The sequence below is a fragment of the Condylura cristata genome, unplaced genomic scaffold, assembly GCF_000260355.1.
Source record: "Condylura cristata isolate star-nosed mole 26May11 unplaced genomic scaffold, ConCri1.0 scaffold00023, whole genome shotgun sequence".
NCBI lineage: Eukaryota > Metazoa > Chordata > Mammalia > Eulipotyphla > Talpidae > Condylura > Condylura cristata.
Genome location: NW_004567124.1, coordinates 8,450,402 through 8,464,468, shown reverse-complemented (window position 1 = coordinate 8,464,468; position 14,067 = coordinate 8,450,402). Strand labels below are relative to the sequence as shown.

Below are 14,067 nucleotides of genomic sequence, written 5' to 3'. Positions count from 1 at the left end.
CTATTACATGCCTTGAAATAAATTTAACTAAAGAGGTGAAAGATCTGTACATTCAAAACTAAGATTTTGTTGAAAGAAAGAGAAGAACAAATGGAAAGTTATTCTGTACTCATGTGTTGGAAAAATTAACATCATGATATTACCTAAAACAGTGTGCAGAGTAAATGGAATTCTCATCAAAAGCCCAATGACATTTTTAAAAGTAGAACAAAAAATCATGAAATTTATTTGGAAACATAAAAGACCTTGAATAGCAAAACACTACTGAGAAAAAAAAAATAATGGAGGTATCATGCTCTCTGGCATCAACCTATACTAGAAAGCAATAGTAAGTAAACAGCTTAGTATTGGAATAGAAAAGGACACACAGAAAAGTAGAAGAGGATTGAGAGCCCAGAAATAAAATCACACCCTCCAGGGTCACTGTAATGTATTATTTCTCTATTATTGACATTTATGGTTAATCTTCACCAGGTCTTTGATCTGATGATGTGCTTAATTGCAGGAAATGCAATAACTAGAAGTATTTTTAATAACCTAATGCTCCGAAGCGTACACACTTAACTCCTCCTTTATTCCCCATAGGAAGGTAGACTCCTCCACATTGCAATTAGCCAGAAAGAAATTGCAGCTCTAAAGGTTCAGAGAGGGGCCTGGTCTGAAATATGTGCACCTCCAGTCACGTCATCCTACTTGTTAGGAATTATAGCTCCTTCACGCTTGTGACTCGACATATAATTAACCTGAGACATTAAGCAGTTCAGTAGTAAGAACACAGGAGAGTGGTCATATCATCATTTACCATGGGCTAGCTCCACTGGCTGATCAGTAGTGTTTATCTCCTTGATTGCCCTAAAACATTCAGAATCTCACCCCCAGGTTTAAACCCAGGGAGTGCTGAAGTAGTATAACTCACACCATCACCTCCAACGCCCCCTCTCCCATTTGTGCACTTGTGCAGAAGCAGTGAAGCAGTGCCCTGATCTTCCTCCTGTCTTCCTGTGCACTTGGGTCAGCACCCCATGACATGACAGTGCTGTGCAGACATTCCAGCACATCCTCATTGAGTCTGATGGCCATGATGTTCTGCACATTATAAAGCCAGTCATCTCTTGAGATTTGTGGCCAAGTACAGTGACCCAGGACCCAGGTCCCCCCAAGTTCCAAGTGCAGCCATGCCATGGGAAAGGAGAAATGAGGTGGCAAAGATCTCATTTCTTGGTTGCATGGCATGTGAAGAAAGATTAAAAAGTTTGGGGCAGCAATTAAGCCAATAATGATTCAGCAAGAAGATGTCAGCCAGATCAGCTGATGGGATTTTAATCTCTGCAAATAGAAGGGCAATGCCCAGAAACAGGGTGTGTGCACCCCACTGTGTCATCTTGGAGCCCCACCTCTGAGCCGAATCACTCAGTAAAAGACAGAGACGCACTCAGCATGTTCAGGAGAGGAAGGGGACCAGGACACCAGAGAAGCTGTTGTGTGTCTGAAGTGGCAATATCCACCCACCCCCAACCCCCCGCTGCTGACAGGGCCAGCACATGAAGATGACCCCCTGGTGCTCTGTGCTCTGCTCTTACCTGTCTGCACACCAGCCAGTTGGAGGGGTGCCAGACCACCCGCTGCCAGGCAACCTCTGCCAGCTGGTGACCCCACTCACCTCAGCGGCAAAATGCTTCCCGCTGACAGTGTGCTCAGAGCCGCGGGGGTCATTGCTGCTCCCCCAGTGCAGGTGCAGCTGTGTGGCGCTGTAGCGGAAGGGAAGGCCGTGGAGGTGCAGGTCTGGGGGCAGGTTCAGTCTCACTGCAGGGAGAGGAGGGGCAGCCTTCAGAGCCCTGGCCAGCTGGGTACTGCCTGAACGTAGGTAGGCAACCCTACCAGAGCTGGCACAGGGGCAGATGGTCACAGTAAAGTGAAGACCAGAGAGGTGCAGATTGCTGGTCAGAAACATGGCTCTTTCCCGAAAGCAGTTCCCACAGCCCCACCAACCCTCTCCGTCTCCCTTGAGAAGTGATGGCAAGAGCACTAGGCTGGAGGGTGGACGCTTACTGACGTGTACATGTATCACACACCTAACTGTGAAATGAGGCACCTGCCATGCCACAGAAGTATAAAACAACAGCAGTCATGACAACTGCTATTTATGGTGTCTATTCTCTACCAGATCCCCAACATACGTGATCTCAGCTTCCACGGTACCCCTCAGGATGCCATTTTTTACATGGAAGTCCAAAGTTAAGCTTCCTATACAGCATCTCATGACTTGTAACTGGTCAAGTGAGGATTCAAATCCAGGTTTCCCTTTTCTACTAAATGTGACGACCCTCTATCTAGTTCATGATGTGCCAGACTTCACCCTCACACCGCAGCCAGTTTCCAAGGGGCTCTTGCCTGCCCCCTCCCATCCCAAGAGATGTGCGTCTGCTGAGAGGTGCCGCCCTGGCAGAGCCACCTGAGCCCAGGGCCTTCAGCATCCCTCAGGCTCTGCCCCAGCCCCTCCTCCCGCTTTCTCAACGGATCCTTATCTCTGCCATGTAGAAGGGGCTGGTCAAGGAGCCAAGGGAAGTTTAGATCCCCTGAGGAGCTGGATTTCTCTCCCTCACCTGAGTGGCCATTATTGGTCAGGATAAATTGCTCATTGGCAGACACATTGTAGCCTTGGAACTGAAGGGGCATGAGGCTGGCATTATACAGGAGGATGTTACTGTGCAGGTCTATTGGGGACTGCAGCAGGCCCCCACATGATGGGTACTTCTTGGACCAGCTCTTCTCCCCATTGGGACCTGGAAGAAGAGATTCAAGCCCAAGATTTAGTCAGTTTTCCACAAAAGCTTTCCCTTCATCTTCTAATTCTGTGTTCAAGGCAGCTATTCCTGCTATTCCTTTTCTGTTTTAAAGATTTATTTATTTTTGCATACAAGAACTGGGGTACAGGCCAGAAGTGGGGGGTGAGAGGATTCACCAGAGACAGAGGGGGGACCAGAACAGGCAGCTAGCTATTCCTTTTCTTCTCTTACTCTTCAGAGTTTAGCCTTCAGAATTAGATCGAGAAAATGCAAGTCTACTTGTTCTAACAGTTCTGTAGGGAAGGAAGAAGTACAGCAGTCCCACGCCAAGGACCAGAGCCCACCAAGCTCTTTTTTACTCTGTATGGTTCATATTTTGACACAATATACATTCTCTCCACCTAAAAACCTGTTGACTCTCAGTATCTGTCTATTGGGCACCTATCGTGAGCCAGGAATTATTCTGGGGTTCAGGGTTGCTGTAATACAATAGGGTCCCCAACCATTCAAGCAAGGAAGAATTTAATGAATCTTCAGGAATGCCCCAGGTTGGAAGGTTGCCAAATCACAGCTCCAGGCTGGTCTTTGACATGGTGGATTTACAGATATGATCTTCCTGATAGGACACCCTTGAGGACATTAACTCTTGACACCCATTGTTACAGTAAATATAGAATACAATATGATGTTGATGTTTGAAAAATATCAAGTAATTGGAGGCCTGGAATCACAGAGCTAACTGTAAAGTTTACACTAGGAAAATAATATGACTGTACTACAAACTAATTATTACAATATAATTGACAAACTATCCATGAGGAGAAATAGACTTTAAAAAATAAATTTTCCAGAGCTCAGACTTTGGCTAACTGCAGATAATAGTGCTTTCTTTGGAAATGAAAACAAACAATCCAATCCTATGTTCAGATAAACTTTCTTACTCCCACAGGGAAAAGTCTTTAAAGAATGTAAAGCTATGATTAAAAGATTATCTTCCATGGTAATTAAACGGATTTTCAGACTGAGGTTTCTCCAGAAAAGCAAAGAATCGACATGTCATGGCTCGTTGGGGTAGAACCATGGTGCCCTCTAGGCCCCCTCAAATTAGGAGCTTGCAATCTGGGTTCATTCATCAGTATTTTAGTACAAGGAAAGGTGTTATCTAGAGCAGGGAGGGAAGGAACACTTCTGGGAGCCCTTCCATAAACACAGCGCCATTTCACTAGCGCTCAAGTAGGAGTGCTGGCCAACAGAATCTCACTTCCTACACCTAGCTCTCTGCCTGGGGGCACATCTGAGAGTAGGGAGACTTGGAGGCAAAACTTGGTGCTCAGGATAATTATTTTCTTTTCCACAATTTTTTTTAAAGATTTATTTAGTTGTGCAGACAGAATTGGGGTACAGGCCAGAGGCTCAGGGGCGGCGAGAGGCTTCACCAGAGACAGAGTGGGGAGCAGAACAGGCAGATCAACGAAGTACACTGCTGAGGGGAGCAGTGGGTGGGTCAGGAGAGGTCTGCTACGCCATGTGGTCATCTCCGGGGCAGGCGGGAATCGAACTCATGCGGAAGTGGCTTAAGCTTCTTAGTGCTATGCTTTAACCTGCTGCGCTACCACGGAGGGCCACTCAGGATTATTTTTAAATGCTATGAGAAGTTGGTCCTAAGTCTGGACACACATAGTTTTTACTAATTTCTCAGGCTATCAACTTCAGGACTTCTGGTCCAACTATTCACTGGACCCAGTCTTCTCACTTGTGCATGTCAGTCAGTCTCCACTGAGCAATACTGTTTTTATTTCCCAGTCTTCAGAGCTCTGGATATAGACAACTCAACCACAGCAAGGTGGTGTCTAAGGGAGAGGGAGGCTGGAAGACACCAACCAGTCACTCCAGGGCAAACTGGAGGACAGTTAGTGAGGGCAACACCAAGTTCCTCAGGGGCTGCAGGGCACAGAGATGAAGCATCATGGGATACACCATGCAAGCACCAAGGGTCAGGAGGAGATGCAGCTCAGGGCCACCAACCTCCTCTCTGCTCACTCAAGAAAAACTGGGGAAGTAAGACACAAAGCAATCATAAGATTTCTCCTTGCACCACTAAAGGGACCTGGGTTAGAAGGAGGACTTTCTTTTCCCAGAGCAGAGATTCTAAAAGATTTCTTGAAGAGAGCATTTTAGTGACAACTAAACTCCCAAATGTTGGGGTATGGGACATCTCACTTTCATTTCTATCAACCAGGGCTGTGATTAGGATGACAGGTTTAACTGGCACTTAGTAAATATTTCCTGAAGAATGAATACCACCAAAGAACTTGGGAAAGGTTATCAGGAGGAATTTTTTTTTTATTTTGTCCTGAATACTCTTTATTGTAAGTTAGGCCAAATTGGGTATGTGGGGATAGAAAGGGCAAGAGTCAGGGACGATAATTAAAGCCTTTCTAGAAAGAAAGAAGTGCCTCGACTGGATCAGGAGAGTCCAGAGAATAAGATTCTTGTGCCAGCTGTCCCATTACTTCAGTGAGTAACCTTGAGCAAATCATATTCTTTACCTGGTTCTCATTTGACCTTCTACAAATGGGAGGGTTCGACCCTATGTTCTGGAAGGTTCTGGATCTCAAGCTCCAGTATTTATTAAGGTTGCTAGGACTCTGCATAAAGCAAGTTTGAGCAAGTTGTGGAGAGTGGCTCATGCCAAGTCAGCCCCCAGGCATGTGACGGGTGCCAAGCGGAAACAAGCAGTGAGAACTTATGCTCTGAGAAAAGAAAGTCCTTCTACTAACCCAGGTCCCTTTAGTCGGTGTGCAAGGAGAAATCTTACTACTTTGCCTCTTATTTCCTGCGTTTTCCATTCACACTGGACTGGCAGCTTCTCCCTACCTTGGAAGAGGCTGGTGCTGGAACTACTTCACTGGAACAACTTGCTGCCAGTTTTGGCTGCCGCCCACAGGGGGCGCTCATCTTTAAGTGACCGTCTCAGGCCCCTAGGGCAGCGGTGTCCAAAAAGCTTTTTTTCCTTCTCCTCCTGGTGCTTCTTGTTGCTGCTGCTGCTTTTATTGTTGTTGTTGTTATCATCATCATCATCATCGTTATTAATTTAGTGATTTTGGTTCTTACAATTCTGATTCTATGGGTTTTTACAGTTCTAAAATGGGCAAGGTAAATTACCCATTTTATAGATAAAAAGTGGAAATGTAGTGCTTTGCCCAAAGTTAGATTTTAGCTTAGTTACAGGGTTACCTTGCCTGAGTCACAGGACTTGCCAGAAAAAAAACTCTCTTGAAACTGTCTCTTTCCCTAAAAAGCATTTATTTATAGCTATCATAAAAATCACTCTCCTAAACTTTGCCCTCTCTGTGAGTATTGATCCAGGAGATTTTGTGCCTGTCCTCTCTCTCCCATGCTCCCCTTAACAGGAGGAATCATGTCTAGTTCACCTCTGCCTTGTCTACATGGCCTGGGGCAGAACAGCACTCACATGTTCACTGAGCTATATTTTGATGCCTGTTTCATGCTTGTTCTTTTCCAGGGAAGCATGTACTTGTATTAACCCCCTAGACTCTCTTCCCTATATAATTTTTTCTCTGGGAAAAAGCAAACAAACAAACAAAACAAACAATGTCACTTGCTTAGGTTTCACAATTTTCCTACCTAGAATTGGAACTTACCTGCATGAGGATTTGTTCTGTTTGGGAGTACTCATCGATAAAGAAATCTGATTGTTGTCCTTAGCCTGGGAGACGCCTGGCATGAATGGGCCTTTATAGCAGTTCATAATACCCTCTACCAGCCTGTGACTACAACTGGTGTCTGCTTCTTGCACAGTTGGGGATCACTGTCTTTGTGACTTGTGGGTGAGAGAGAGGTGGCTGTGGTGGGCACAGGACTGCTAATTGGGGAGTTTGGCAGCCAATTCCCTCTGCCCACAGTCAGGGCACTGTGCAGCTTGCCCTGCGTCAACACTGGCCTTTCCTTTCTGTAGTGGCTACACTAGCAGCTGCAGCCCAGGCTGTAACTTTTCAGCTCAATGTCAGCTTTCACATTTGTGCCAACGGATCTGCAGCCAGAAAAATCTCTCTTGGGACTCACTCTTTTGTAGCTACCATAAAAATGTCACTCTTCTGAACTTGGCCTCTTCAGTTGGTTGGATTTCTCTCATGATCATAACAAGGCAGGGGCCATGTGTAGCCCGTTTGTTTTTCCAAATAAAATCAAAGCATTATTTTTTCCCAGGTCATGATTTTTTTCTGTTGTAGGCAAAACAAAAGTGGACCAAATTTCTGTTTTGAAATATAACAGGAGATTAATGTGACACAGCTCAAAATGCCTCCTATGACTTCTGTTTGGGAATTATGAGGCCCGTCATGCAAGACTTGCATTGCCCAAAGGACCAGAATGTTTTCATGGGGAATTTCAAATGCATACAAAAGTCAAGATAAAAGCAAAAGGGAGCCCCCATGTCCCTCAGTTCTGACATCTAATGATTCACAGCCAACCCTGCTTCATCTATGCAGTGCCCACTCAACTCTATCCCTGTGGAATTTTTAAACAAAGTTGAATGTATTTCGTCAGCACATATTTCAGCATGTATCTCTAAAACACAAGGGACTCTTACACAAAATCCCAGCACCATTACCATGCTTTAAAAGTTAACAACTAATTCCTTAAAATTATCAAATCACAGAAGAACTCACTTTTTTCCCCTCATAAATTTTTATTGGTTCATTTGTAAAGTCCAGGATTGGATAAGGTCCACAGATTTTCCTTAGTTGCTGTGCTTTGACCTACCTCAGCTTGGTGGGGTGATGCCTCCTCAGAGAACAACTAACTGGCCCTGCCCCTCCAGCGCTTACAACCCAGAGCCGAGCTGGCGTGGTCCATCCTTGGCACTCTGCCATCACAGAATCCCAATTCTGTGGTGGGATTCTACACCTTCACCACCTGGCTTAGACCCTCACCCAGCCACATGCAGAGGCTCCTCATCAGAGCCCCACAGCGGCCTTTCTTTTGGGCAGCGAGGCTGCTTCCTTATAACCAGGTTTAAGAAGAGTTCGCCAGCCTCTGTGGTACTGCTGTGTCCCTCCTCCTCTTTCTCCATGGCGCGCTCTGCCCACCCCAACAAAACAAAGCAGACCTATAGCCCTTTTAAAGTTTTCATGTTCTGAAATGTCTCAGAGACCCTCACACCCTCCCAGTCAGCCTTTGGTCAGGTGGCTCCCCCAGCCTCAGAGCAACTTATACTCACCAACCTAATATTCTTAGGTCAAAATTTGCATTAAAATGCTTTCTTTTTGGCCCTCCCTGGTGGCGCAGCGGGTTAAAGCACAGCACTGAGAATCTAAAGCCGCTTCCGCATGAGTTCGATTCCCGCCTGCCCCGGAGGTGACCACATGGCGTGGCAGACCTCTCCTGGCCAGCCCGCTGCTCCCCTCAGCAGTGTACTTCGTCAATCTGCCTGTTCTGCTCCCCACTCTGTCTCTGGTGAATCCTCTCACCCTCCGCATCTCTGGCCTGTACCCCAGTTCTGTATGAATAAATAAATAAATCTTTAAAAAAAAATGCTTTCTTTTTTTCTCTTCATCTTTCCAAATCCTGTCCACTCTTCCAAGTCCAGCTCACGTCCCGCCAAAGCAACATCAGTGCTTTCTCCCTGACCTGAGGTCCTCAGCCAGCCCACTCAGTGTCACACCATGGTACAGTGACTTGAGCTGTCCATATGTCTCACCTGTGACTGCTATGTCTAGACTATCACATAAACTTGTTCTGACTAAAACTCTGTCTGCAGGTTTCAAAGATCTTTTGGAAACTAGAACTTCCTGTCGCACCTTTCCCCCATGTCTGAACACACAGTGGTGCTTAGTGAATACCAGTGAGTTGATTTGGGGGGGTTTCTTAAGTTCATTTCAAAATGTAGCCATGAAGGAATGAAAGAAAAGTGTGTGTGTGTGTGTGTGTGTGTGTGTGTGTGCGCACGCTTATAGGAAGACTAGGGGAATAAGGGCTTGGTTGTTTGTGAAGTTTTTTTTATTTGTTTGTTTGTTTGTTTTTAATGAACAGACTTGTACATTCTTCCCTGCAGAAACAAAGGGGGATCAGAGAAGGCAGGCTAGATCCAGGGGAAAGAGGAGCTCCTTAATGCAGTGTGACCCTGAGAGGAGAATGGGGAAAGATCCAGTCAGCAGAAGGCAAGTCAGTTCTGGGCTAACCAATCAATAAATGTTTGCTGAATGGATGAAACCAGAACACTGCAGCCTGCCTGGAAACAAAAACCATAAAGTAAAAACTCCAATTAGAAATCCCAGTGCTCAGCAGGCCTGACGTGATGTGAAGACTCAGAAAAAGCCAAGTATTCACCTGGCTTCTCCTCGCCCAGACCTGAGTGGGAGTCTGTCAGCACCTGCTCTTGGGACTCCTCCATGTGTTAGAAAGATCTTCCTTTCGGGGAGAGGGCATTGGTTCTCATCTCTTTGGAGGTCATGCATCAGTTCTGGTCCTGAAGCTCAGCCACAGACCCCCATTCAGAGGGGTAGGCAGGCTTTCTGTCCCTTCTAAATCTATCTGGAAACCATATATCCTCAGGATGTTGTTTTGATGTGGAAGTCACTTTTTAAAAATACATTTAAAATATGTTAAGTCCCTGCAGCTCACTTCCAAGTTGATTTAAAAGTCTCTACTATCGCATGACAGTCCAGTGGGCTCAGCCTATCTGTAGTAGGGTGTTCCCACAGGGTCCACCCAGGCTAGATTCTTGGCCCCCTTAACAGAAGGCTGAATTCTGCTGAGTCTGCCTGTTTTCCTGCCAGTCAGGTGGATATGCTTGGCCATCCTGCCCCAGGGGAAGGAGGCTACCAGAGAAGTGGTTAATAAGTGATGGATGAGGTCTCATGGTTTTATTATAAACAAATGGAGGCCAAGGAATCAAACTGGTATTGAAGCCTTCCCTTTGTTAATGCTACAAACGAATCAGAGATAGGGCCAAGGTTACACTTTACAGCTGTGCTACCATAGCAGTCCACTCTTCCCTCTTGGATTTTATGTAGGTCAGTCAAAACAGAAAAGTTTTTAAAAGATGCATTAGTCCATATTTTATACCAAGCTTTCTCTTTATTTCAATTTTCATTTGGGGCAGTTTGAGAGAGAGGGCCCAGAGGAAGGACCGGTGACTCTTTGGCATCATTTCTGGTTTAGCCATGGCTGGCGAGAAGCTGAGCTGTAAGACTGGGCCGCCAACTCAACTCAGCCCAACCCTGACTTCTACCACAAAGCTTGGCGTGTCGACTAGTTTAACAAATGAACAGTGACAACAACAAACCACTAAAATAAGTTAAACAAGTTGCTAAAATGCTAGCCACCTAACCCTCAAAATGAAACCTAGCCAGGCCTGAGTCACCTGTGACTGCTCAATACATGTTTTCTCTCTGATAGTCTTTGCATCATTCACAGAGTAACCATGGTAGATATGAGAAGGCTGAGTCCATAGTAGAGGCAGACATCTTATTTCACTCTCCTTAAAGAAGAATATTTAAGAACAAAGAGAGGAGGGGGTCCAATGGATTGTGGTAAAGGATGTTGGTGTTCTAATAGTAGGGGTGGTGTGAGAATGTGTGAACCTAAAACACATGGTGTTATAAACCAATGTTCCTTCAATTTAAAATAATACAATTTTTTTAAAAAAGAATATTTAAAATATTCTTTCTCTAGGTTAAGATCTATTACTATCCTGAATCTCATCCTTGAGATCGCATTTAGTTCCCTAACAAGTAAAATATAGAATTGTCATGTGATCCAGTAATTTTCTAAGTATATGTGTGTATGTATATATATCTATATATAGATATAGTTATATATACACACAAGTGTGTGCATATATATATATATATTCAAGTGAATTATAAACAGGGACTTAAAGATATACTTATGTTCATAACATAATACTAATGTTCATAACATTATCCGTAATTGCAAAGCTCAGAAACAGCCTATGTCCATCAGCAGGTGAATGGATAAAACAAAACGTGATAGATACACACAATGGAATATTACTCAGTCACAAAAAAAGTTCATATCATTTTAATGAACAACAACTTCTTTTTATGGGATCTAACCCAGTCACTAGATGTTTGAGAAGAACTGCAGTAGGTCTCTGTATTTTCAAAGAACCTATTAGAGAGCAACAGGCTTATGGTAGATGCTCAATAAACACTCATTGGTAAAGGAAACACTCTGTAACTGACTTGATAAAAACTGCAAACAGTCGTTTTCAAAACTTGTGTGCATCTAAATCCCTAGGGGTCTTGTCAAACACAGATTGCTGAGCCCTCCCCTCCAAGTTTCCAGTTCCAACACTAAGCCCCATAGTCTGCATTTCCAACAAGTTCCCAGGTGATGCTAGTGCTGCTGGTCCAGGAGCCACATTTCGGGAACTTCTGCTTTAGAGCTATCTCTCTGCCCCAGATGCACAATAGAATCTCCTATAGCTTCTGAGTTTGTAATAGCCCTTAACCCTTGAGATCTGGTTTAATAGCTATTAGTTGAGGTCCAGCCACAGGAGGCTTTTAAAAGCTGCCGTGATTTTAATGTACAGCCAAGGTTAAGAAGAAATGGTGGAGGCCCTTCTCAGATGAAAGGATTGTGGCTGATCCAGGACATTTTACTCTCCAGTATCAGGATAAGGTTGCTTTTTTATAAAATTAATTTTTATTGTGGTAAAATAGCACAACAAATGTACATTTGGTATCTTTATGTGTGCAACCATCATCAATGCTTAGCTCCAAGAATGTTTTATTCACTTCCATAGGAAACGCCATCCCCATTTCCCCAATTCCCTGACCCTGGGCTAGTCAGTTTCTGTGTCTATGGATTCGTCTATTCTGATATTTCATATAAATGGGACCATACAATGTGTGTCTGGCTTCTTCCATTTAGCAAATGTTTTCAAGGCTCATCCATGTTGTAATATATATCAGAACGTTTTTTTTTTTTTTTGGACATAGAAGAACTGGGGTGTAGGCTAGAGGTGCAGGGGGTGGGAGGATTCACCAGAGACAGAGTAGGGAGCAGAACAGGCAGAGGTACTGGAATACACTGCTGAGGGGAGCAGCAAGTGAGATAAGAGAAGTCTGCTGCACTATGTGGGTCACCTCCCTGGCTGGGGATCAAACTCAGGCCATAGTGCTGAACTTAACCACTAGTCTACCAGGGAGACCCAGTACTTTATTTTTTATGACTGAATAATATCCCATTCTCTCTGTGGATATACCATCGTTTGCTTATCCATTTAGTGCTGCTTTTTTTTTTTAATTGTAGTTTAAATATTTTACTCTGGTTAAATTATTATTCTCTTCTGTAAAATAGTTATTGCTTGAAATAAGCCATCGGTGCTTCTCCTATTCTGGTTTTAGAAAATAAGCTGTGAATAGAGCTGGTATGAAGGTAAGATAGAAAAGATACCCCTTGATTTTCTGGGAATGAGGATCTCAAGGTCACTGAGGCTATTCTATCTAACAAACTCCTGAATGAAAAGGAAAAATTTCAAATAATTATGATAATAAAGGCATATTCCATATAAGATACTGTTGCAGTGTTCTCTGGCACTAAATGGAAATTTGTGGGAGAGCAAATAATGTGGGCAGAGGCTGCCTTGGTAACAGGAATCTTCCCTGGCAAAGATCTGAAAATGTCTCAGGCACTTTAATAATTGGTATAGTTGTCTTCTGACTGGCATAAAGTTGCTCTTCTCTCCCCGCCCCCCACCATCAGCCTTCTCAGCACTCATCTCTGATAATATTGGGAGGCGGGGGCTGAGAAGTCATGACATGACATAGCAAGTAGACAGTAGATTGGGGGAACCTGGTTATCTAAATTGAATGTGACTCTGAACAAATCGTTCAGTTGTGGACTTTTAATATCTGTTTAGTAAAGTGAGCACCTCCTGTTATGCTAGCTTCTTGCCTCCTCTTCACAACCAAGCACCTTATGAGAATTGTCTGCATGATTCACTGCTGTGTCTAGACTCCCCATTCGGATCTCACTGCTCTGGGCTTCTGACTTCAAGCCACATCTCAGTGAATTAAAGTGGACTCATCTGTCTTCATTTTTCAGTAGCACTTAGCCACAGCAGTGCCTTCATCTTTCCTATTCTGAAACCTCTCCTCTCCAGGTTTCTGGGTCACTGCTTTGTCTGGTTGTCCTCTCATTTCTCCTGCCCCCTTTAGGGCCCTCTGTAGCTACCTGCCCCTTAATGCCAGCTGTCCCCGTGGTTTTGTTCTAGGCCCTTTCATACACTGCTCCTCATGGCTTCAACTCCACCTCTACCTTGTGCAGTTTACTTCTGAGCTCCAGACCAGTTGTCTCCTGGATACCCCTAGTGCATGCTCCATGGGCTCCTGAAGTCAAAGGTGGTTGGGCCGCGAGGCAGGCAAGGAAACAATTTCTAAAATCACCAAAGTCGGTATCTTCTTCCTACTCCTCCTTCCGCCAAACCTCCTATGCCTTTTGTGTTCTCCACCTCAGCTGATGCTACCACCCACCACATGCCTGGAACCACACTGGCTCCTCCTCCTTCTCTTTCTCGGCCCCCACCTCCAGACATGGAGATAAATAATTTCACTCTTTTTAGGTGTCTATTTTTTTTTTAAGTTTAGTTTAAAGCATCTTTATTTATATACACAGAAATATGTGTAAGAATAGCACAATAATTCCATATATTCTTTCCACTTGTTAACATTTCACCATACTTGCTTTATTACTAGCTCTGACTACATATATGCCTGTTCTTACTGTTAGTGTTTCTCAACCATTGAGGAATGTCACAGATATCATGCCTTGCTGGACTTAAATACTTCACTATCTACCTCTTGAGAACAAGGATATTATCCTACCTCATTACAGAACAATGACCAAAATACAGAGATTTAGCAATTAATATACTATTATTTATTTAACATACACTGTAACAATCAATATTCACATTTTCCCCAGTCTTACAGGCCCTCACCACAAATGATCTATTATTTATAGAGGAGAAAATGGTAACACAGACATGATGAAAGCTTTCAGACATCAAATGTATTACCAACAGTAGGACAACTGACATCATGTGTCTCCTCATAGTGAAGGATACATTATCTCTGGAGTACTCAAGCCAAAATATACAACCTGAATCTCATGAGAAATCCACAGACAAACCCAAATAAGGGGCCTCCCTAAAGATATCTGATCTATATGCTTCAGAAATGTCAAGGGCATGAGAGATCTAAGGAGACACTACAAATAAATGTAATGG

General features: G+C 44.0%; 1 protein-coding gene across 2 annotated transcripts in view; it reads right to left on the bottom strand.

Annotated features, from left to right (window-relative positions):
- CA12 (carbonic anhydrase XII) overlaps window positions 1-14,067 on the bottom strand; it is a 49,918-nt gene that overhangs the window by 17,605 nt on the left and 18,246 nt on the right. For both annotated transcript variants that reach the window (XM_012728636.1, XM_012728637.1), the window contains exons 3-4: window positions 2,604-2,783; window positions 1,661-1,803 (exon numbers count right to left, since the gene is read on the bottom strand). In XM_012728636.1, the coding sequence (XP_012584090.1) occupies window positions 1,661-1,803; window positions 2,604-2,783 (323 nt within the window). The remainder of the gene's footprint in view (window positions 1-1,660; window positions 1,804-2,603; window positions 2,784-14,067) is intronic.